The sequence below is a fragment of the Augochlora pura genome, chromosome 3 (genome assembly GCF_028453695.1).
Source record: "Augochlora pura isolate Apur16 chromosome 3, APUR_v2.2.1, whole genome shotgun sequence".
Lineage (NCBI taxonomy): Eukaryota > Metazoa > Arthropoda > Insecta > Hymenoptera > Halictidae > Augochlora > Augochlora pura.
Window position 1 is genome coordinate 23,685,853 of NC_135774.1, and position 24,813 is coordinate 23,710,665.

Here is a 24,813-nt window from a genome sequence, read left to right on the forward strand (position 1 = left end):
GTCCTCTGCCGCGCGGGAAAAAAGGAGTGCTCCGTGCGGGTAACTATCAGTCGCGGCGCGGCCTTGCAGCTACGTGACAAAACGAGCAATTAAAAAGCCGTCTCGCGACTCGAAAATTCGTTGCGCAACGACACCTTATCGTTTTCGCTTGTTCAGCCGAAGGCACGTGAAAATGATCATTCGGATTTCAACGTGAACCGTTAACCCTCCAACTGTTCGCAACGTGAAATTCCCGTTTCCAAATGGGTTTGCAAAGAAAGATAAATTTAAAATATGCAACGATTGTTTTCTTGTCCTTTTAAATCTAATGTTGGAGGTTAAAAAGTTGATCTTCGCTTTCTGTCGCAGTTTCCACGATGATCTACAAGACTGCATAATTACGATCTTATCGCTACAATGACTGCTTTTAAGTAACATTGACAATAAATCATTAAAGTACCATTAAAACATACGATGCCTTTAATGTGAGCTTTTAAAGTGCACTTTCAGAATAACTTAACCCTTATCACTCCAAGCAGCAGTAATCAAGCTTCAGCCAGCGTTCCAGCGTTCTGTAAAATTCTTGGAGTGATAAGGGTTAAAGTTGTTGTCTAATCGGCCAACCAAAACTCAAACTAGTATTAAAGCAATTAATCATCATTAGTATTAATGCAATTTGTATCTTCGATCAATTCGAACTCGAAGTCAAATGTACTTGCGCGACAGTTTTAAACAGTCTTAACGTATTCGCCTAACAAGCCATTGAAATTAATTGAATCAAACGCGGCGCCATTGCAACAACTGCAAGCAGATCGTGTTCTCGATCAGCTCCGAGGTCTACCGCGACAGAACTCGAATGCCGACGCGAGCAAAAGTTACAGAACGCATCCTCACCCGGCAAAAAGTTTCGAAGAAGTTCGCCGTGGTGGTGGCGAAGGCGCGCGGAAGGCGCAGCGACACGAACTTCATCAACGATAATTCCGACCGTCTATTTACGCCTGGCAATATTAACAAGTTCGTCATCCTCGGTAACCCCGGAACGCAGTTAATCGAATTATCTTCGGTGGCGCGAAGTAACGGAGCCGAAAGGGGTATATGTAGAGTGTGACCTCATTAATACATTGCTAGGGCCGAGAAAGTTGGATGCGTTCACGGCGAGCGCAAATAAATTTCACCGGCTACGAGGGCCTCGAAGTTTCTTTGGAATTGTTTTATAGCACCCCGCGGACTTTAACGCTTTTCTTCCCTCACCGAGGGATTACGCGTTCATTGCGCTCTTTCGCTTTACGCCTCCCCGTTTCTTGACTTACAGTTATACGTGGCCACGTTCCGCCCCCGTGGAAATCCGGCCCGATCGATCACCGGTAAATTGGATTTTATTGGACGAACGAATATCGGGGCTTGATCGCTGAAAATCACCTGGCCGGCGAGACCACCCGTCCTCCCGCCTTAATTAATATCCTAACGGCGGTTTAGGATTCAAACGGTTGTTATTAATTTCGTCGTGATTCTTCGACTACTTTTCTTGAATTTGTTCTTCAATTTATATATTGTAAAATTCATATATAGTCAAACCTGTTTTTGTGCGGTAGATAGGGACCGCAGAAAAAAAATATTCAGAAACTTCATAAACAGCTATAAGAAATAATTTTTCACAACATATTAAAGAAAATTTTTTTTCTTCATCCAGAGAGGGACCGCATAAAAAAAGTCTCACTTAGAAAATATGTCAAAGCTTCGCGAAGTAGCAAGAAAGTGCTTTCCAAATATAAATAATTAAATTACACATTGAAACATTTTACAAAATTTTGATTTTTAATTTTAAACATGGAGAAATTTTCAAAATGTACATAATTCAATACTACTCGTCGTAGTTCAAAGCGCGCATATTTTTGCGATGAACTGGTTCGTAATCGCTTTCGTCACGTGATACTACAGTTGATTTAATTTTTAAATCTCGCACAATAAAACCATATACGAAACAGTAATTCTCTAATAGAATAATATTCTATATAGAAAATTCAATTTGTATTTTAAATTTGGTTTAAACAAAAATTTAATGTACTACACAAAAACAAGTCTGATTGTATTGTTAAATTCACATAATGTTAAGTTCATGTATTGTCAACCCCTTGCACTATAATAACGAGTCAGACTCGTGACAAAGATTTCATGCAATATCTACTAAATATGAATATTATTAATCTCCTTTAAATCAAATTTCATTCTTCTCTTATTATAGTACATAATCGAAAATATATAAAAACAATAAAATAAAAGAAAATTCTCTGGCCCTATTAAGAAAAATAGTAAAAATAAATAAATGGTAATCAACGCAGCGTGAAAGGAATCATAGTTCAAGGAGTTAAATTTTTGTCACGAAGAAAATATCTCTGAAAATGGAAATGTCTGAAAAGTCGAAATATAGTTGTAGTGTATCAAATAAAAATGGCAGCAGTTGTGAAGAAAATTTGGCTCGAAGGTACACAAATGTTGACCATTTCAATTCCTATGAAAAGAAGTCATCCAGAAAAGCGTAGATCCGCGGATCGTGGATTGTTTGTCGAAGACCGCGACGGTATTCCATCGCTAGCGCTGTACGCCACCATAATTGCACGCTCCTCTGCCGATACCCGCGAAAAAGTTCGGGCTCTGGTTTCCCGGTGAAATGAAGTGGCCCGTTTAAATCAAACAATCGATGCCGGTAAAGTTCGCGGCGAATATCTCGGCGGTTTGGCCAGGCCAGCGCGCGTGGTTTTCAACCGCAAGAACTTCGAGGTACTCGTTCTCGCATTTTTCTAAAGTCGATGGTGTGCGAGCGAGCGTGCTCGCTTGCCAGTAAATTTTCTCCGCACGCACGCGTGCTATCGCGGTCCCGTTTTTTCGTGAAACGTCGTAAATCACGCGGCACCGCTTCCTCGTCACATCTAGAAAGTATATCCGACAGATTTACGGGATGTATAAATTACCGGGAGCGGGATGTTTGTCGAAGCCGATGCTCTATTTAGTCGTTAACTTCCAATTGGCCGGGGGTTCTCCCCGCTATCCGTGGGAGCCCCCGGGCCCGTCTCCGTCTGCCCGCTTAGACACCTCAAACAGATCGGAACGCTTATTTACGATCGCGCGGAGACGGCACGCGCAAACCGGATAGGCCATGCGCGCACGCCTCTAGACTCGCATATAAAGAGGCTCGTACAAATTCCGTATAGCATCGGAGACGAACATAGCGAGGCCCGAGCATGCCGTCTATCAGCACGGATCCGGCTTGTCGCCGTTTGACCGACTCCGATCGGCGGGCCCGCGCCGTCGTCGACAAGCCCGCCGCGCCTCTCGCCGATTCCGACATCAATAAGATCGTCGAACGGAAACTCCGCTCGAATAACTTTCGCGTTTTACGCTGGAGTTTGGATAGTTTGGGCGAGACGAATGGCTACATGGGCTCGTACCACACTCTCAACGTGACGGTGAGGACCGGCGACAAATCAGAGAAGCTGAGATTTTTCGCGAAAACACCGCCGCCCCTCTACAGCCCCCAATACGACTGGCTGGTGACCGCCGGCACCTTCAAGAAGGAGCTGGCCGTCTACGAGGAGCTGTTACCTGGGATGGGAAACGGGATCGGGCACAAGTGGTCGCCCGATTATTATCACGGCAAGGACATTACCATAATGGTCATGGAAGACGCCAAGGAGTCCGGCTACATCATGCCGGACAAGTTCCTGCCGTTCGACGTGGAGCACTGCTTCTGGGTGGTGAGGACGCTCGCCGCTTTCCACTCGAGGTCTTTGATCCTGGACGAGAAGCTCCGTCGCGACGCCGGTCAAACGATCGTCGACCGTTACGGACACATGCTGGCGGAAGCGGGCTTCATCGAGGGCGAACTGCAGTGCGAGAAATACTTGCGCTCGTGCATCGTCGGCGCACGCACGATGACGGACCTCGTCGAAGGTCTGACCGACCAGGAACGGACCCGGCTGAAGGACTACATAGCAACGATGATCAACCAGATGCCGAAGCTGGTCGAGACGTCCAGCAAGTTCCGGAACGTGGTTTGCCACCGTGACATTTGGGCGAACAATATCATGATCAGGAGAGACTCCGCTGGAAAGCCGACCGGTTGCTACCTGATAGACTACCAGTTCATTCGGTACTGCCCTCCCGCGCTCGACTTCCTCCTCTCCCTTTACCTGAACACCGTCCGCGCCATTCGAAAGCCTCACTTCGAGTCCTTTCTCGACGCCTACTGCGACACCATGAAAGCCGAGCTGGCCGCCGAAGGCCTGGACATGGAGGAGTGCCTGTCCCGCGCGGAATTCGTCCAATCCTGCAAAGAGCTTAACATGAACTCGCTGATCTATGCCGCTACGAATCTGCAAGTGATGTTGCTCACCAAGGACGCGGCTGAGAAGTACTTCGGGTTACCATCCGACGAGATCGAGCACGTGATATACGGTGACCAACGGGCGGAGCTAGTACTGAGCCAGTGCCGCAGCGTCAAGGCTTATCAGACACGTATTATCGAGGTATTAGAGGAAATCAAAGAGCACTTGCCCGATAACCCGTCGGACTGTTAGCGAACGGGACAGAGGAGGAGGACCACGGAGTGCTCCTAGAGCGTCGTCGTTTGTACCTGCATTACGATCTGTGATAAAGGACTCTGGAACTGAGCCAGCCACCAGGTCAGCCTTATTTCTGGATTTGCGGATGTGTCGTAAAGTCTCGGGAACGTGCTGGAGATCGCGGGAAAGGCCACGCGGACCAAGGTCAATCAATAGCCGCGTGTCGTCTCGGTGTTTCTTGGGAGTTCTCGCAATTTAGCTGCACAGATGTGTCAGGGAGTTCTGATTGCTTGGACGATTCTTTCCGAGGGGGCGACACTGCGTGTCGTCACGTTTCAGCTTGGAATTATACGCCGTGAGATTATAGTAATGTTCCCAGTTTCGGCGAAATCCATGCTGATTTTAACGCGTCGGGTTCGGCGGCGGTCACATGTAAACTGAATTTTAAGAAAATATTTCGAATACAAAAGAATTGAACTAATACATATTTTTAAATTTATTTATTTAATGCCTCATCTACTTAATAGGGATTGCGGGGTTACACGCGGTGCAGACGCAGTGTATAGAATATTTGTTTGTATTAATCCTTTGCACTCGAAGCCATTTCAACTGGAAATCTAAAATAACTTTTCCGGCTTCTAGCGTTTCCATTTTATATAACAATATTTATTTGATGCATATGAAATTGAGTCTTGCGGCTCATACAGCTGTTACACTTTTAACAATTTTTAAATCCAAGTTTTGGCGATATCTATTAAAAATAATTTTAGACCGTGCGACAAAAATAATTTTGGCCGCTCGAGTGCAAAGGGTTAATCACTATAACTTTAACATTATCGTCTTCATCCAGATTCCTTTTAGGTTACCATATAATTTCACTAATTTGGTTTCTTCTAAACAGAACAGCTATATGCAAACTAATATTCCCCGTGATAAATATTAATTTTCTAATTTCGGTTTCATTAACCCCTGGACCAGGCGTGGCAGTTAAAGTTACATAAAGCGGCGCATGGGGCGCGCGACACCCCGAGAGACCTGTAAAAATAATACCGAGAACAAAATCACGCTACTGTGACTCTTAATTAAAAGCTAACGCTGCAATTGACAGCTAGGTGACGCCACTTAACATTTCGATAAAAAATAAAGGAACGTTAATTATAAAACAGATGGCTGGCGTGTCAAATGCGCGACCGTTCCAATGGTTAATTAACCCCTTGCATTATAATAACGAGTCAGACTCGTGATGCAGATTTAGATGTTGAGATACAAGTTAGATTTTGGATACAAGATCCACTACATAAAGACAATAAAAGAAACAAAAATTGTCTGGTCCTATTATGACCAGAACTGAACAGTTTATCGACCGGTGAAAATTTAGCTCGATGTTAAATTTTCGTTCCTATTTTAATTTTATTTATTTTATTAATTGCGAAAGAAATCTAACATCTAAAAAAATTGTATAATATTATTGAAGCTTAAGTAGTACAGTCTAACACATTTATGTCAATGATAGGTGTCAAATTATTGATTACGATGGCAAACGATTCACAGGCTACCAATCGGTGGTAAAAGTCGATTTATAGGCTATCGGTCGGTGAAATGTTAAAAATATTAAGGACAAACTAGTACCAATCTACGCAGTGCAAAAGGAGTCATAGTGCAAGGGGTTAATCGACTTTGATATCGTGGAAATGTTCGTAGTCGATATTTAGCTTTGAACGTATTAAATGAGCTTTTTCAAAATTTCGCATGTAGGTAATAATGTATAGTATGCGTTGCGTGAGTGAGACAATACTAGTCATTTTAGCGTCGATCAATCGTGTACGCCAAATTCAAAGCAAGAAATATATAAGAAACGTTGCACGGAATGCAACGAACTTTTGTTTCGCGAAATCATAAAGACCTGAGATATCTAGGTTACCCTATTTACGCGATGCACCCGGTATAGTCCTATCTTACCTAACAGTTGAACAGTATTCCCCACTGTACAATCGTGCTGTTTAGTACCAGCAACACGATCATGCACAGCCACAGACTCGATTCTGGTATCGTCTCATTGGCCTGCTAACTCTCGCTCCTATCTCGCTCCCTCTCTCTACCCCTCTTGTTACCGGAGGACTGGAACAATGTTTGCTAATTATCAATGAAACACCGAATACTATTATTAATAGAAACACGGAAGCATACCGTTCGCGTGCACGTGATATCGGTGACATTCAAAGGAAAAACTTTGAAAGAAACACGCCTTCCATTATTCTCGATATTTGTGCCATAAATGCACAAAGATTTGCAAGCACAATGATATTTAACCCCTTACCGTACTTTAACGAATCGTGATGGAGATTTGTAACAATAAGCTGTAAGGTATGAATGTTTAGTCGTTTCTTTAAGATGGAGTCAACTTTTATTCTCTTGTCACCAATATTTAAACATTCGACTAGACGTAAGTACGTAATGATTATAAAATTCCTTTTTAAGAAATACCTATTCGAAGAAATTAGTGCCATCGAAAATATTCTAATCGCAATAATTGCAAAGAAAATGGTACGGTAAGGGGTTAAATCGCTCGCTCATCAATGCAAATTCCTTAAACTTATTTTTTAATCCTTCTATTTCCTTTAAACGTTTTGACATTATTACTATTCGTAATTGTTCTTAATTCTCGATGTTATTGTTATTATTACTTTTATCGCTGCGATATCAATCTTTCTTTTGAAAGCTTCGTTAATAGAATAATAATTAATAATAACGAATAAATTAATAGACACAATGGTCTTTGAAAATCTCTGCTTAGTATTGTACGGCGATTGGTGAAAGCGTCAGATACGACAAATGAAATTGATAAACCAAACACGAGCATATTTCGCGACTCGTTCCGGATGAGGGATTCGTAGCACCGCCATTCACGAATACAGCTAACGTAGTTACCGACGATGCGAAAGCGCGGAACACGGCCGAACAAAAGATCAGACCGCGGGAAAGTGTCTTTTTCCCAATTAACAGGTGCGCATCCGCGAAGCACTCTGTTCGAAGCCCGCGCGGGGTCTTTGTAATTGGCGGCGAGGGTGGCACTTTCGCGGCCCTACAGTATTTTCTTCCGCGGCCGCGTTTGTTCGGTCGTTTTCCTTTCTTGCTCACTTGAGATTTTGTTTGGCGTTAATGCGAGCGAAGGGTATACGTCAGCCCGCGACCGACATCGCTCTTTATTATTTTCCGAGAGGGTTCCCGCCGCGAACAGCGCTCGCGCGGGGTTCTATAGGGATCGTTCCGTAGCCCGCCGCAATGTTTCCAGCGTAATTATTTCATTCGGCGGATTTCGCGCGCGCGCATGCTCCGCCGGCTTTGTTAATCGCGGAATCGTTAAGAAAGCTAATTTGCCGCGCGTAAAACCGTTGTGTGATACGGGGATTCGCCAGGCTTAAACGGCGTCTTCGCGCGCTCTCTCTCTCTCTCTCTCTCTTCGTTGGACGAATCCGCCTGTAAAAGGGAACAGGGATTACCGCTCGTAATATATGTACTTCGCGGGTACATCGCCGCCGCCAAAGCCAGAAAGATAGCAACGTTTAATATATTTAACGTAACTTTTCGTCGCGGCCTTAATTGCAGATAGACGCCTTGATGCCGCGTTTGATGGACACCTTGCACCGTTCATATCAAAACGTCCCGGCAGTCTCGTTTCACGGACGCCGCCGAGCCGAAACTTTTTCAAATGTTCGCAATAATAACGACTCGCCGTCGATGCGACTGCTTCCACGTTTAATGTAAATGCGCGGATGATTTTTCACCCTTTGCCCCGCGATGTCGCGGCTCGTGAAGATTTCGAGCGTGATTTAACAATAAAAGCGCCATTCGATTCTCCTCGCTCAGAGTCAAGTATCGCCGCTGTAAGCACAGTTTCGTTTTTAAGGTTAGAATATTCCGGCGGAGATCAAATATCAGCGATATCAGCGCAAATTATTTTGCCAATTAATTTTTTCTAGAATGAAGAAATTTTGTAGTTTACGTAAAATCTTTTATCTGCCGACTGAATAGAATTTTGTCGAATTGTAATATGTATCTATATAAATAGCTGCGATATCAATAATTATTGTTAAAATTGAAATAACTCGAATGATAATAAAGTTCTCGAGCTGTACTTTTTACTGCGGTTCGCGAATATAATGTTGGAGAGTAATGGGTGCGGATTTTTCGGTTCGATTTATTTTCTGTAAAAAATTCTTTCATTGTCAAAAATACGAGTTGGCAAAATAATTTGCGCATAACTTGGATCAGCGTAAAAAATGTTATCAAAATGTACGCTCTGAAAACTTCAACCGGAAAATCACTGTATTTATTTGACCGCAAAAAATCCGCCAATATTAAAGTCATTACATTAATGGGACCACAAATAAATAGAAAATTTACCATAGCAAATACAAATAATCTTTTATATTGTTTAACTTCAAGTAGAAACAATTAACGTGTTTCATTCGACAGTGGTTGATTCTCTGTTTAGAGTCTTTGTACAGATCTTTATTTCCAGATAAAAATGGAGACAATAAAAATTGTCTCCATTAGTCGTAAGAGACAATGAGAAAATTCTTCCTTCATTTAGCAATCCTAACAACTTCGGAACAACGCGTCGACATTTTCAAATTCCTCGAATCTTTCCACCGTTCTACATTGCCTTTACTCACGTTTCTCATAAATGCATAAAATTCGCAGTCCGCGGGCCACGGCGAAGGCAACGCCGCTAAAAATGCGCGTCGAACAAGAAAATCACATCTCGTTCGAGAAATCCTATCCTAAAACTCAAGCCTCGAAATATCGTCGAGCAGAGGTTTTCGTCTCGCGCGTCGACAATCGAATTAAAAATCGAACGGACGACGACGACGACAACGAGCGATAGCTTGGCGCAATTAAAAGGCTAAACAAAAGTGCTCAAAGAGCCGTGTAGCACGGATTGTCACAGATAGACTCCCGATCCTTTGTTTAATTGGCTGCGACGGAGCGCGACGATCGCCGGGGACAGCGAAACGAGGAGAAAACGATGAGGGACGCGCGCGTACCGACCCGCTGCAAAAGTAATTCTCGCGCGTTAATCAAGGAAGCTGGCATGCCGACTCTGTCGAACGATGACAGGTCAGTTTTGTAGAACCGCTCCCCGGGTTACGTTACGGCACATTAAAGCGGAAGTTGGTTTTACGAGCGGCAATTCGAGGCGGGCGTAATCGTTCCTCCGTCGAGAACTAATAACATAACCGTGGCACGTAAATTGCGCGCGGCCTATCGATAACAGGGGGGGTCGATACGATCCCGATTGTAAATACAGCGGCGCGCGACGCATGGTAGGCCGGCGGACACATTGTTCCGGCCAGCTTTTAATATTTGTTTTATTCCGTCCGATTGTCTATTGTTTCTTCCCAGCGCGGAAATACCGCCGAAATGGAAAACGCGGACGCGGGCCGCGCGGCCGCCCGCAAACTTGTCAGCCCGAAATGAAATGAACGGGGCGGGGGACGGACGTTTCTGTTACGAGCGGATTCGAAACCCGAACGTTAATAATTATAATATCCGTGGGGCACGACGCGTTCCGATCGAGAGTTCTCGTTTACGGCGTCGGTTCCAACTCGAAGACTGTATCGGTATCGCGAGATCTCGGCCAACGGACCCCTAATACCATTGTCCCGTCGCAGTTTCGCTGATATTGTAGTTTCGAGATCCGCGAGCCATCCATGAGATTCCGATCAGTTGTTAGTTAATACTACAGGGTGCTCGATTTTAATCTATAAGTGAAAATAATACACGTTGATTAACACGAAAACAGCACGAAATGTTTCCCGCAGAAATTAAATGATTTCTAAACAACTGCAAAATAACATAATTCATGCAGCGTGTTTCTTTCAGTGCAAAGGCTATTCTAAATAGAGAAAAGTTATCCTTCGGTTAGAAATTGCAAAAAATATTTTAACAAGCCCCCGAAGTGCTGGAGATAACGTAATAATTACCAAAAAAACATTCGAATTGTTTTTGTTGCCCGTTGAAAACGCTGTTGTCGGAGTTATTAATGTCAGGAAATATTTTCCGGAGCGGTGAGCCATTTCGTTTCGCTGACATAATTAATCGGTTTTGTGTATTCGGCATTGGTATTTAATTCGCTCCAGATCCGGCGATGAATGCGAATATTTACAATACCGAGTCAATAGAAATACTCTCGACGGCGTTGCTCATTATTTCGCTAAATCTGCTAAAACGCTGCGCGCGCGCGCGCACACAGAACGGGGCGCAGTTACGGTCGGTCGGCGGTACCGCACTTCGTTGCCGGTAATACCATCGCGAAAGATGGAAATGGCGTGCGGGGGGGCGGGGGGCAACGGGCCGCGGTTTCATTCGAATCATCGGTTACACAAAGCGAAAATAGTTCTCAAGGTAAGGAGATTATCCTGCGGGATATATACGATTCGGGGCGATCGGCGCGAAATTACCAACGCATTGAAAGCAGTATCGTGCCAACCTTGTTAATCGCAGAAGCTTACTGTTTCCCCGCCCCGTGTGTTCATTATACTTCATTCCGTCGAACGTTGTAGAATTATCATCGATCAGGCAATAGCATTACGATTCCATTATCTGCAACAGTGCTGATCTCGGGCTGACTAACCTACGCCCGTTGCCAACAGCGGGGGGGCCCCGTAATAACAATTCGCGGATTATAATGCGTTCGTTGTTTCAACTTTGTTTACGGAACTGTTTGCTCATTAATGAATCAGTTACGCTTAATTGACTCCGAACGGTCAACCCGAATATTCTGATATATTTGTACGCGTGATTCGTTTTGTCCAAAAATTAAGGTAATTACCATCAATGAGCACGAATCTATTTGTACGTATTCTTTCTATTGCCAGCACAGATTTACGATAATTGCGAATACCATGGGTTAGATGTAGATGCTTGCGCAAAACAAACTTTGGCTGCACTACTTGCGAGATTAGAGAGCTACGTATATCATTCATTTCGTTTCTTAATCGTTTTAATCATTTGAAAATAGTGCAGCAATAATTTAAATGATTTTACTGTGTTGTATTTAGTCAAGCTTGTTTTTTATACAGATGCACGAAATCAAAAATAATTGACGACGATCATTTTCATTAAAAGGAACTGCAAATGATAAAACTCGTCGCATAGAAAAAGTTAATATAAAATTTGATTAGGTTTGTTTTTGAGAAGGTACGAAAATAATGATTCGAAGAATGATTCTCCCTTGATAAATATGACGAATAATTAAATTCACTATCCAATTTTCTTTTGTTAGACCGACGATATTCGAGGCGTGTCCGGCAATAGAATTTGTTTATTGCCAAATAGTCTTGAGCCGAGAGGTGACAGAAAACCGAGCCCGGGTATTTTGATCGGAGGTGAATTCAATCAGTCTGACAGTTTTATCGATCTCCCGCCGACACCCGCGGCCAAGACCCGCAGTCCTGTTCCGATCCGAGGCGAGAGCTCTCTCTCCCCGAAGGTGTTAAACCTGACGAAACAGGTCGACTCCGCGGCACCGGCAACTTCTGATGGAGGGATTTTATTGAATGAGTTAGCGAGCTTTTTCCAGTTGACCCGAAAGGTGGGATCAGCCTTTTTAAGTGTCTTAACGCGGTACTTTTGAGCCTCCCCCTTCTGTAGCCATGTGAATTCGCAAATCTTCGGTGGACACGGTCCTGTAAAATGTTTAAAAGCCACGTGGCAGCTCTTTCGCCCCGCTCTCTATCTTGCACTTTCATCCACATTTCATGCAGACCTCCAGTGGCGGGGGTCATAGAAAATTTATTCACACTCGTGACAAAAGTGGCGGCTTCCCATGAACATTTTCATCGCCGACGAGTTTCTACTTCGCGCGCGATGGAAAAGTATTAATTTGTAATTGTATCATTTAAATTGTGTAACCTGTCTAATTTATATTAAGCGAGTTTAATGACAGAAGCAGCGGTTCACTTAATGATCGATCCAGTGACGTCTTCTTTGTGCAACGTCAAAGGTGCAGTTCTCTAGATAGACTGTTGTCCTACTTGTAGTACACATGTTTTCTAAAGTCAGACAATTAACCCTTTGCACTCGAGTGACGTCTTCGAAGCGCTAATGAAAATTGTTATGTACTTAACAAAATAATGTTGCCATTATTAAAGATCTTTCTGTTGAAAGCGTAGCAGTTTTACGAGTTACAAGACTCAATTTCACATGCATAAATTATACTAAGTACTGTACTAAAACTGGTGAAAATAGCAATTTTGGATCTAAGCTTAAAATGGCTTCGAGTACAAAGGGTTAATATTGCTGTATGAGAAAGTTAGACCTGTGCTGAGAGCTCTATACGAATATTTTCCTATTCTAATATTTTTTTATTCTAATATTTTCCTATAATTAATATACCAATTCATGAAAGACAATTTTCGTGACTAAGCTGCAGTTACAAATAAGTTAAATTAATATACTAATATCCGACATTAAGTTTTATTAGAATATTAACATTTTATCACCGTCGAATTTTCCATCGTACGAACTTCCTTTTTTAAATTACGTTTCGCATTGTCACCCCAATTTTCTTTCGGTATTTTCGTTCGATTCGAATTCGTATGGAAAACGGCGCGGACATGAAACTCGCCGAATAAAAAGTTCCGACACTTTTCCGCATAAAATCTCTATTTAGGCGGCAAGAAACGCAACCGTGGAAATCATTAACCAGAAGGCTTCTTGCTAATGATCTAAATTGATGTGTAATTAGGGGATGATTAATTCAGGACGATATTTAAATTAGCCAGTCAGAGTTCAGAATAACTTTCGCATACATTTCGCGGCAGGTCTTCTAAGTCCGGGTATTCTGCGAGGGGGTAGGATTTATCTCTCAATGGCCTTGACCGGCCAGCTAATTTCGCGCTAACTTTAGCACATTAACGTCTGAGCATATGAAGAAGATGAATGTAGCGGGCTTGTTGCAGAAGATAAAACCGGATTCGGTGGTTTACGTCGATAGGACTGTCATTTTTCATAGGGTTGAAGCGGGGGCTGGAGTTTTTTTTTTGAAATTGTACAGTATATGCGTCTAATATACTGATTATACAAACGTATGTTACTCAGAAAAGTAACATTTTTAAATATACGATGTAACTATTAATTTATAGTATAACATTTTTACACTTTATTCACCGGTAAGCCTATTAATAGAATTTTTAAACTCCTGCTAAAAACAGTAGCACAACCAGTATAATAAAAATTAGATAGAGCGCATGAAACTGAATGTAAAAAATGAATTAAATTCACTCGAGCAAACACTGTTGTTCCATACTGTTCCGTATTCTATACATTAATTTTTTCATTGTTCCAATTATGGAACTACTTTACGGAAAAAAAAACGAATATGAAATATGGGAACACGTTGCGAAAACTGTGTTTCATAATAGGTGCACGTACGTAATTCACTATTTTATTCGTATGAAGGTAAACGTACCTCGTATGAAACGCTTTTCAGGCAGTATATTTGATTGCAAATAAAAGATCTTATAAAGGAAACTCTTTTTGGAAAACTAAGTTATCTACCACAATAATTAAAAATTTGTTATTTATTATTGGTTATTTTATTATACAAATTTTCTCTGGGATAAAGTAATCAGTCGAAGAAATCTCAGTTGTGAAAAACACGAACTGAGTAGAGGGTAGTCCAGATATTGCAGGATCACCAACTACTAATATAATAATTAAATTTTTACAGACTAAATAAAATATATTAAATATTTCTATTCTTTTATTCTGTTTGTCATTTAACCTTTTGGATACTACGCGCCACTATAGTGGCTTTCGCGGATATCATTTTTCAGGACGATGCGCCACTATAGTGGCTTTCGTGTATTATATTATTAGTTATTAAAGTGAATTGTTATAGTTAAAGTATGTGTAATATATATTTTTAAAAAATTATGATTTAATCAGCAAATACTTCATTTGAATGTTCTCGTGTACAAAACGGAATTGCCCGTCATACTTTGTAGTGTTATATCAATTATACGTTGTTCACGTCAGACCCTGCCGTCCAGGGAAATAGCCACACGCAGAATTCAGCCGTATCTAAAAGGTTACTAAAAAAATTTAATATGCCTTATTCGACAAATAAAAAGTTAATTATGCGCGAAAATGAAACAGAGACAAAAGAATCACCTCGTAGTAACTGTTTCCACTACCCTATGCATCCTCTTCTCGCTACAATCAAGTTCCAACTGTTTAAAGGCATCGCGAAAGGCAAAACAATTGCAGTTTGTTCCGCCGATGCTTACGTTGCTTCGGGTAAAAGGTCATTCTTTATTCCGCCGAATTTCACGAGACTGTACTTCGGTCTGCTAGAACGGACGGAATACCCGACAGCGGGATCCGCACGGGGGGATCTCGTGGCTTGTGTCTCGTGCTCGTGCAGGCGATGCCGAAGAGCGCAGGCGTCCGGTATCCGGCGTCCGGTGGCGGCAAGCGGGTTCCGATTTTCTCTAGTGCCGCGTCAACTGCCGCTGGAGAGTCGTGCGCGTCGCACCCTGTCGTCTCCGACGAACCCCCTGTTCTTCGCGTGACACCGTTCGCGAGATCACGTTTCCCCTGTTCGACCTCCCCTCCCCCTGTTGCCGATGCGAATCCCCCTGGAGGATCGCGGTGTGTCGCCGTGCCGGATGTCGCCGGCTCCCGCGGAGCTATGCTAGCGGAGTCCGCGCGACGAACGCGTGCCAAGCGAGTCCCTCACGCCGGAACCGTGTAGCGGAGCAACACAACGTGCGACCGAAACGGAAAGCGAGAAAAAAAGAAAGAGAAGAAAATCAGTGCAGGGTGCGTCTCGTTCCACTTTTGGTTCCGATCCCCCAATGGTCCGCGTGGCCCTGTTCGGTGTGATCTGAGTGTGTGCAAAAGAGCCCTTGTGAGTGGCGAGCCCGCCCGTGTCGGCAGCCGGGCCTTTATTCTAGCTCGCGACCCCCGGGAAAAAGGGCCAATTCGTGGAAGTGCGTCGACTATGAATTGGTGCAAAGTGCTGGCTGTCGCGATCGTAGCGGAGACGTCGTCCGGCTGGAAAAGTATGCTTTTATCGGACGTCGGAGCATGAGGAACGCCGCATTCTCGACGTAATGGTGAGTGCCGCTGCTTCTGCCGCGCTGAGCTCCCTTTGATGGGTTCGGTGGGATCCGGAGATCGGCCCGATCGCCGATGGTCCGACACGCTCCTGCCCACCGCAGAGACGAATATATCCTCGAAGATCCCGGTGGTCGGCGGTTGCACCCGAGGAACATCTATCGGCGATGCTGCGGATCGAAGGCCAACGGGGTTTTCAGAGGAACTGCGCGCGGTTTCGTTCGCCCGGAACATTCCGGAGACTCGCGATTCCGCCTTGACAACCAGAGAGTCACGTGTGCGGCGACGAATTCGCCAACATCGCGATCTCGATGGTTTATTCTTCCCGTCACCGGCATCGTCGCGGCTGGAAATACGTGCGATTCTCCTGCGACGAGCATCGCGTGATATCTTTCCATGTTCTACCTTCCCTTGCACGGTTCGCACGCCCAACGTTCAACGAACGTAATGATAGTTCTTGTTCTCTCTCTTACATCCCCGACGAGGCGAAACGCGCGTTTTTCTATAATTATCCGGCCATTTTCGAATGGAAAGGATTAATGACTCGATCGGCGGTGTATTCGATCGAAGCAATGAACGCAACTTGTTTTTCCGAGCGGACGGCCGCGTAATAACGGTGTTACGTTACCCGGGGAAAAATTGAAATCGCTTCGCTTTCGATTGTCGCGTTTGGCGCGGTTGGCACCGGGACTGTGGACGGTGCGCGATGCACGAAGCTGCAAATTAGAAGCCGGTAGCTAATCGCGTTTGTCACGTTTAATGAATTACATCGAAAATTAGATCGCCCGCACCGGTCGACGCGGCTCGCCGCTGAAATTTTAACAAACGTGTCCGGACCAGGTCCGTTTTCTTTTTCGGTCCGCGGCACGCGGTGGCAACAAAACTGGCAGTGATATGCAAATTACCTATTATAGTAGATACCAGCATAAATCATAATTTATCTTCATTTCTATTTTGAATTCCCGCGGGCGCGAGGATAAATCAATTTGATGCGGCGGAATAAGGTAATTAACTATGGAAGAAATGCTCGTGCCGCACAAATGTAATTTCAGCGATGCCGCGGATACGATACAGCCGATGTATAAATAACGAACGCATCCGGATCGGACACTTGCAAAACGTAGAAATTCCCAGGTTCGCCGACTTTACTGGCGGCGTGTCTGTTTCGCGTGTTCTCCCTTGTGATTGATAAATTAAATTATTTGCGCTAGGCGTACCGAGTGATCAATGTGTTTTATTACAATGAGAAGATCGGATTCAACGTCGTACGATTTCTATTATTACGCATGCGTTGGTAAAGTATTTCATCAAACAAGTCCTCGTAAAAACGTGTCTGTGATTTACGACAACTGTGAACAAAGAACTGTGAAGCATAACCTTTATCAGTTTGAACGAAGTGAAGTCAAGTGGACATTTTTTTAACCTTCGCAAGGTGGTGGATTTATTGACTCATTTCTGGGTAATTAAACGAAATAAATGCATTAGGAATAGAAAGACTAATAAGTGTACAAGAAAAATTTTCGAAAAACTGTTAAAAAAAGGAGCTTGAGATTTTTATAAACATCGTCGGATAGTGCAGTTGTAAAAATGATCCGCCATTCGAGGGTTGAAAATTCCGTTGCGTTGAAATAATTAACTTAAATGTTAACGATAGATGAGCAAAATTTCATACGAATTTAAGAGACGCGAATAATGTACGCGTTTAGTATATTCGCGGTCTGAAAACGAAAGCGAAGAACTCAGTTTCAATTAAGCCTTTAGAAAGAACGTATTCGATGCCAACTACTCGTCCCGGTCTGCACGCGAACGGGAACGCGGGCATGAAATATTAATAATTAGAGGGATTAATGTCCCCCCGCCCGTACTAAAATTTAACGACTCGTGTGATTATAGAGTGGCCGGACCGCGCGTTGGCCACGATAAAAATAGGATACGGGGCTTGTTTTTTTTTCCTTCTGTTATTTTATTTGCGATAGCGGACACGAGCACGTTTTAAAGCTCTCGTGGATGCGTCCGATTTTTTCGTCGAAAGCCTTCGCTTGCTGTTTGCACGAAACGGTGGAAGAGAAAGGGAGGGCAATCAGCCATTAATGGCACGTGTCGCGGCCGCGCAATTTACATACCTGAGTATGTGTCTACTCTAGGTCAGACACACCGGCGCTTACGATTTTAGACTCTGCATTATTCCGCTGTGCGGCCGGGAACGACGCGGCGCCGGGGTCCGGATGAATAATCTCAATCGATCATATTAACTGGTCAATCGGTTTATCTCCTGACTATTCATTGGAAGAATGATTCGAAACCCCGGGCCGCGCAAGAGCCTCGGTAATTAGCCCGTGTACCGCATACATTTCCATTAGCGAATATACCAATTTTATGCTAAGTACGTGTTGCTGATGGCGGTCGAAATGTTATTCAGTCACCGTGCCAGACCGTGTGCTGTTTTCGCAGGAAAAACAGAGAGTCCCTTTATATCGCGCGGACAGCGCGCGGCGAATGTCACCGTCTAAACCACCCCTTCGCTGTTTACGTATTTACGGGGCAGATTTTTCCGACGGATAACACCGGAGAGCATCGAACGGACGCGCAAAAGCGATTCGATTACGTTTTGTATTAGCGATCTGTGTTACGATTCGCGCTAGTTTCTCTTTCGTTTCTCGGCACGTTCGGAAGTAAATTCCGAAGGAACTAGTTATTGTACGGTTCGGAGTTACTTGTTGATTGTTAACACGTGGCTACGTTCAGCGTTCGCGAAATTGTTCGGAATTTATTGATGGGACATTTACGTTCATGGCATTACGGTAACAAGCACACCTGTCGCACGTTACGGCGTGCGTTACAATAGTTCGATAAAATTAATTATTCGTATAACGATGAAATTGGTATAACTAGGTGATAGTTATACCAGTTAGAATCTCTATGCATTTATGGTTCACGTTAAATAAAAAATGCAAGAAAACGTTAACCCTTTGCACTCTAAAATTATTCCATTACGTTCCAAAATAATTTTTGTAACAATAAGGTTTAGATTTAAAATACTGTCAGGTAGCAAAACTGTTGGCAGGAGTCACAAGAATAAATTTTGTATGCATAAAAATTGATTTTGTTAAATAGAATGGAAATACCACGAACCAGAAAAATTAATTCAGATTTACAGTTAAAATGGCTCCGAGTGCAAAGGGTTAAAAGATTCTCCCTTTCTCAGGTACTTAGAAAGCAACAGATGATAAGTTCGACGAAGAGACAGGGCGATTATACGTAAAAATGTTTTGAATTCGAGCTTCTTTGCCTTGTAAATCGACTTTGAATATTCATCATTGTCAACAATTTTTCCATTTCCGCATCTCTTATTTCCATTTAAATCCACCCTAAATCCATAGACAGAAATGAGTAATACACTGCATCGCGTCAATATTAATTATATCATATAAATGAAATGTGACTTTTATCGAGATCCATTCACATAAATCATCGTTGATTATTCAGAGTTGTTGTTCTTGAGGATGAAGCCTGAAGTGAGAGAATTCTATTATTTATATTTTATCTTCTCACGTAGATCACCCTTTCCTCGCTCGTACCACCTAGACGCTCGAACACCTACTATAAATAGCCGTTAAAGGCAGATTAAGTAAACGCGTGGAACAAGTTGGACAAGCATCAATTCGATCCGGAAGGAGCATGTAAATTCCGTGCGGCGGGCTCGCTTAATTCAATCGAACGCGCAATAATTAACGCCGACAATAATTTATCCGTAGGAACAAGACGGCACCGTAGGACGATACATCGCCCGTCCATAATAAAGTTCGTCGCGGCGAACAGGCATCCGCAATTAAAGGCGATCAGATCAATGATTAACTGCCGCCCGGTCGAGAACTAATTAGAAAGTTCATCGATTTTTCACCGTTCGCCCGATCGCGGTACACACCCCGAAGATTTATCACGGCTGCGCCGCGCGCCGGTAGGCGTGAAAAATGATTTTCGAAAAGTTCCAATAACGCCGCGCGCGGTCCGGCAACAGTTTGCGATCTCGTCGCGTCTTTCGATTCAGAAGCTCCGTTCGCCCTACGCGACGAGGGTGCCGTCGCTCCCGTAACGGCGCGAATCGCGGATATTTTTCACGGGCAATGATTTATTCGGCGATGATGGGGAAGGGGGAGGAGGAAGGGGGGTCGCCGACCGTTGTGCAACGGCCGCTGAAAACGACCACCGCCGGCGCGCGGCCGCGTTACCGTACACGGCCGCGTAAACGCGTGTGGCTTGCGTTGCCGAAGCACATGACGAGAGTTACCACCCCGTTCGCTTTGGCAACCGCCCCGTGTCAAAACTGCATTTACAAGCATGCGAGAACTCATTCCCGCGGAGTTTTTCAATTGTTCCCGCACCGACTCCGCGGAATTGATTTCCCGTGTCACCGTTATTTTTCAACTCAACGTTTAATTAACTCCACCCGGCCTCTCTCCGCAATTTACCATGGCCGACCGAAATTATATAGAACGCCGTTAAAGTTGTCGGAATTACGGTTTAATATCGGTTTCACGTTGAACGGCTTTCTACGCGAAACCCCCGGCAGAGAGTCACTTATTTGGCACCGATGTGTTCGGATATTAAAAGTACTAGGAAATGAAATTCTCGTAATGGTCGCTCCGCGTCGCGCGAAATTGCAGGATTCGGATAATGCGGTGGAACACTGATTGTATAGTCCGGTCCTTCAATTCACGAATTTCTCTATTGTCCAAATATGTCTCGCGTGTCTAATTCGCTCTATCCAAGGCAGCCGTTGCGCGAAACGGTTCTCCGTGAAAATTAATAAAGATGAAACGTGGCGTCGGGGCTGAGCAACTGTTCTATTATGCGACCGGATAACCGAGGTTACGATGCAGCAATTAAACAGGATTATTAACCCCTCGACGTGGCCGTCTTTTTCGTAGTCACAATTTTCTGAAAGCTGGAAGGGAGAACATTTTCTTACTGATAATGATGATGTTATTTTTATTGATATCTTCTTATCCTAATGCACGTGTCATAATAATGTTTCATATGTTTTAACTTATTTCATAAAAATTAGTATAGAGAATATTTTCTTCTTGGAAATAAAATAAGGATTGACAATATTAATTTTCAATAGTTTACACGTTTCTTTCTATCTTAATACATTTGCCATAATTTTATAAAAATCCGTAGTTTGAACGATGTTTCTCATTTTCAATTTTATTTAATGAAAATTAGTGTTAAGAACGTTCTTCCATCGAAAATAAAATAAGGAATGGCACTATTTATTTTGTCTACTATATATATTTCCTTTTAGCTTAGTGTAAACGCCATAATAGTATAGAAATCGACAGGTTAAATAAAGTTTCTAATTTTCAAGGTTATTTAAAAAAAATTAGTGTAAAGAACATTGAAAATAAAATACGAATGTTATCAATTTTTTTAAGTATGCGCATTTTTGTTAGGTGCCATAAATAGGTAAAAATTCGAAGTACCTAATTTTGAAACTTATTCATAGGAAAACTACCGGAACACAGAACGTTGAAAATAAATGAACGATGCCACATATTTTCATCGACGCGCGACCTTCTATCCTATTATTCGCAAGTGCCATAGCCGCGTAAAAATCCGCTGTGTAAATGGAAAACGTCTATTACCGTGCGGCCACGGCCGTATCTTTTTCGTCGAATCCGTGGTAGAAGCCGAGCCGTATTAAGGTGTTCGAGAGTTTGGGTACACCGAAAAATTCGGTGTAAGTGGCTCGAGCAAAAATTCGGTGAAATAATACTCGGCCCCTCGGCTGAAAATCCGGTAAAATAATACAACTCGGATGGAAAATATCGACAATGGCATCTGCGGCGGAAGTGGAAAAACCGGGGACTGGTCAGACAAGTCGAATTCCAGGCGGTTCCACCCCTCCCCCCGGAGCAGGTCGATAAATATTGAAAAATTATTCGTCGAAAGTGAAAATATAACGTTTCTCGTCTGAGCGGAGTAATGGAGCAGAGAACGTCCGACGGAGTTATTAAAAATGGAAAGCCGGAGCGCAGGGGAGGGGGAGGGAGGCAGGGGGGCGCATCGTCGAACGTTTCGCTTTCGCGTGCCTCCCGGCGAACAGTTTCCAGCTGATTTTAAAGTTCGAACGATATACTCGTTGCGCCCCTATAACTTAGCGTGAACCGAAATTTACGCTGCCGTGGCAGGTTTATTTATCGAGCGTTCGGGAAACCGGGCGCGCGCGGCGGTACACACAGGCCGAGGTTTATGACTTCTTCTGCACTGTAGGAGCCATTCGGATTGCCAAGAAAACGTATACCGCCGTGCATTCGTACTTCCGTGTTGCAACACGTGCAATGATCGTAAATGCACGCGCTTACAAGCGTTTGAGGCATGCATACAGAATCGATCCCCGATGCACCGACGGCCGCTTGATCTACGCGCACCGGGGCTGGTTTGATCTATCCGTGGATTCGATTCTATCGCGGACACTAAACATCCAACCCCCGCGAAATTTTAGCTGTTGCGTGCGAGCCAACTGCGCCTTTTACGTCTACGTTTCAATCAATTCTCGCTTCTGCACGTTCATCGACAATTTCAGCGTATATGGCAGTTTCATAGTGCCGAGAAATCGTTTCCCGCGAGATGCGTTCGCGTCTTCTAATTCTTTTATTCTTTTACGCGGCGCCTGGAATCTCGCGGGGATTCGTATAGGCTCACAAGCAGATGTAGCGCAGAAAAATGTTTAACAACGTAATACGTGCGAACGCAGCGTGCAAACCAGATGATATATTACATTAAATATGTTGCATTACGTTACGTTGAATGAAGCAAACAGCTAGATTTGTAGAAAACGCTTTTTGTGAAAGGAAAAGACTTTAACATTTCGAAAGAGAACAAGACAGTTATTTGTTAAAGATTATTTATTTGATATTATCGTTGAGATTTTTAGCTGGAAAGAAATTATATATTTAATTATGCTTATGTTCACGATATAGACACGACAGTTTTTGAGTATGTTTGAAAAACATCTATGCAAAATCAGAACTGCCTATATTGACTATATGAAATTCAAGTCAAATGAAAATGTCTTCGCCCTTTTAATCGTTTTAGTAAAATATACGTTATAAAAATATTCTCAGACTCTCTTAATGTCTCTCTGAATTTTGTCTTTGATTTAGTCAGTTTTGTCAAAAATGCATTAAACCCGCAATCTACTGACAATCACAATAAAGACGTTGAAAATATGCACCGACAAAATATGCAATATCTTCAGTTTTTCCTTGAATTTCTTTATAGTAACAAACAGACAATATTCAGTCAGACCTGCGACTTTCGATACTGAACAAATTTACACATTAACGAAAAACCTCGAATCGCATCTACTAAAACATTTGATTCATTAATCCCGTCAGTCGCACGGTTTCCTTACGGCGAAGCGAAACGCACCGCAGGGAATTTAAACAAGCGGAAACGCGCGTGCGAAGCAAGGTGTTAATTAATTTTACGAACGCGCGGAAAGCGAACCGCCCGAATTGTTAGTTCGCGCCGGCAATATTGACGGCTCGTAATTAAAAAATTCAAACACGTGGGAATAATTAATCCGATATTTCAGAGCTTCAGCCGGCACGCGAGCAGCGATTAACAAAGTAAAAACCCGCTTTGATGCTATTAGTTTACAAACGCGATTTATCTTCAAGCGTTGCCCCGCGACTAGCGCGCGCGCGCGCGCTTGTGTGAAGGTATACAGTCAGTCCCATAAGTATTCGAACCCTCGTCGCTTATAAGAGAAATCTGTTGAAATCGGCGGGTGCATGTAAAATTTTGCAATAAACTTTTTATTATCTTATTTAATATTTTTGAATGTGATGGAAGAGGAAAACTTTGGAGAACTTTTTTACATACACCTCCTCAGAGTCCAGACACAAATCCTATAGAAAATTTATGGGCGGATATAGATAAAAGACTACACGAGCATGAAATTTTCAATAAACAAATGGTAAAAAACAAAATTTTGGAAGTTTGGAATAGTATTGAACCAAATATCGCATTAAAACTGGTAAAAAGTAGCCAAATTGATTAAACGATATAATAAGACATAAAGGTGGACTCACTAAATACTAGAAAATTAATATAAAGTAAAAAAGCTACTCTAACATACGATTTTTTGACAAAATCTACACTGGCACGAATACTTTCGTGAACTGTTATTACGTATTACGAGGAGTAAAATCAATATATTTTTGTTATTAGTTAATCAATTTTGTTACAATTTGCTATAAATAAACTTTATACTTGTGTTCATTTGTAATAAAAAGTTTATTGCAAAATCTTACACGCGTCCCTTGATTTCAACAAATTTCTCTTATAAGCCATGAGGGTACGAATACTTATGGGACTGACTGTATATATTTCGAGCCGCGAATATGAGATATCAAAGTAAATTGACACGGGTTTGCTTGACGACCAGCAAAAATTCTTCAGCACTTTCGGCGCGTTTAACCGCGGCGACTGTATATAACCATCGGCGCGTATTTACAGTGCAGAATAAGTTCTCCCTTCGGATCTCTCAATTCCCGAAACAGAAAGTGCTGCGCGAAATGTAATGTAATCAAACCGGAACTGCACAGCTTTGTTTGCTTAATTCCGCCAAGCATGTGTGCGGCAAGTGGAGGACAAGCCTCGTGCCGTCGCAGTTGTTATTCCGTGGTACGTCCGGTTGACATCGCCGCTAAATAAAATCCGTTAACAATATTTCTCGGCGCGGTCGTTCTTCTTTATAATGGCCGCCGCGTTTACAACGAAATCCGTGACATTTTATTTGTACGGCGTGCTTCAAGCTTTTAGGAAATTGCGAAACAACGATTGCTTTATTTATTATTTCACGTTTTTGTTTGTCACATTTACAAAAATAATCGGCTCTGCTCGGTTTACGGCGAAACAAACGTTATCGTGTTGCGCGATATACACGAGAAACGATATTGAAAAATGAAATAAATTTTCATCGATTTATTACTTCTTTGTTAGTGATATTTATTCGTTTGACGGGATGGACTCTTTGTTGTATAATACAGAATTGCGGTAACAATGGAGCAAAGCGTGGGCAAGGAAGAGAAAGGCAAAGAGAATTATTGTAAAAAATGTTGCAGAAGTGATGTGACAC

General features: G+C 43.0%; 2 protein-coding genes across 2 annotated transcripts in view; both read left to right on the forward strand.

Annotated features, from left to right (window-relative positions):
- The first annotated feature begins 3,139 nt into the window (after positions 1-3,139).
- LOC144467942 (uncharacterized) lies at positions 3,140-5,021 on the forward strand. The gene has a single exon (XM_078176968.1). It carries the CDS (start codon positions 3,219-3,221, stop codon positions 4,551-4,553), a length of 1,335 nt encoding a protein of 444 aa, XP_078033094.1. The 5' UTR covers positions 3,140-3,218; the 3' UTR covers positions 4,554-5,021.
- A 10,605-nt stretch (positions 5,022-15,626) lies between these two features.
- Positions 15,627-24,813, forward strand: part of Sol1 (CUB domain-containing protein Sol1) — an 802,928-nt gene continuing 793,741 nt past the window's right edge. The window contains exon 1 of the mRNA XM_078176633.1: positions 15,627-15,664. Within this exon, the coding sequence (XP_078032759.1) occupies positions 15,662-15,664 (3 nt within the window). The 5' untranslated portion in view covers positions 15,627-15,661. The remainder of the gene's footprint in view (positions 15,665-24,813) is intronic.

Excerpts from the sequence above, each read along its gene's own strand:
- LOC144467942 (XM_078176968.1), top strand. The coding sequence starts at position 3,219 with ATGCCGTCTATCAGCACGGATCCGGCTTGTCGCCGTTTGACCGACTCC.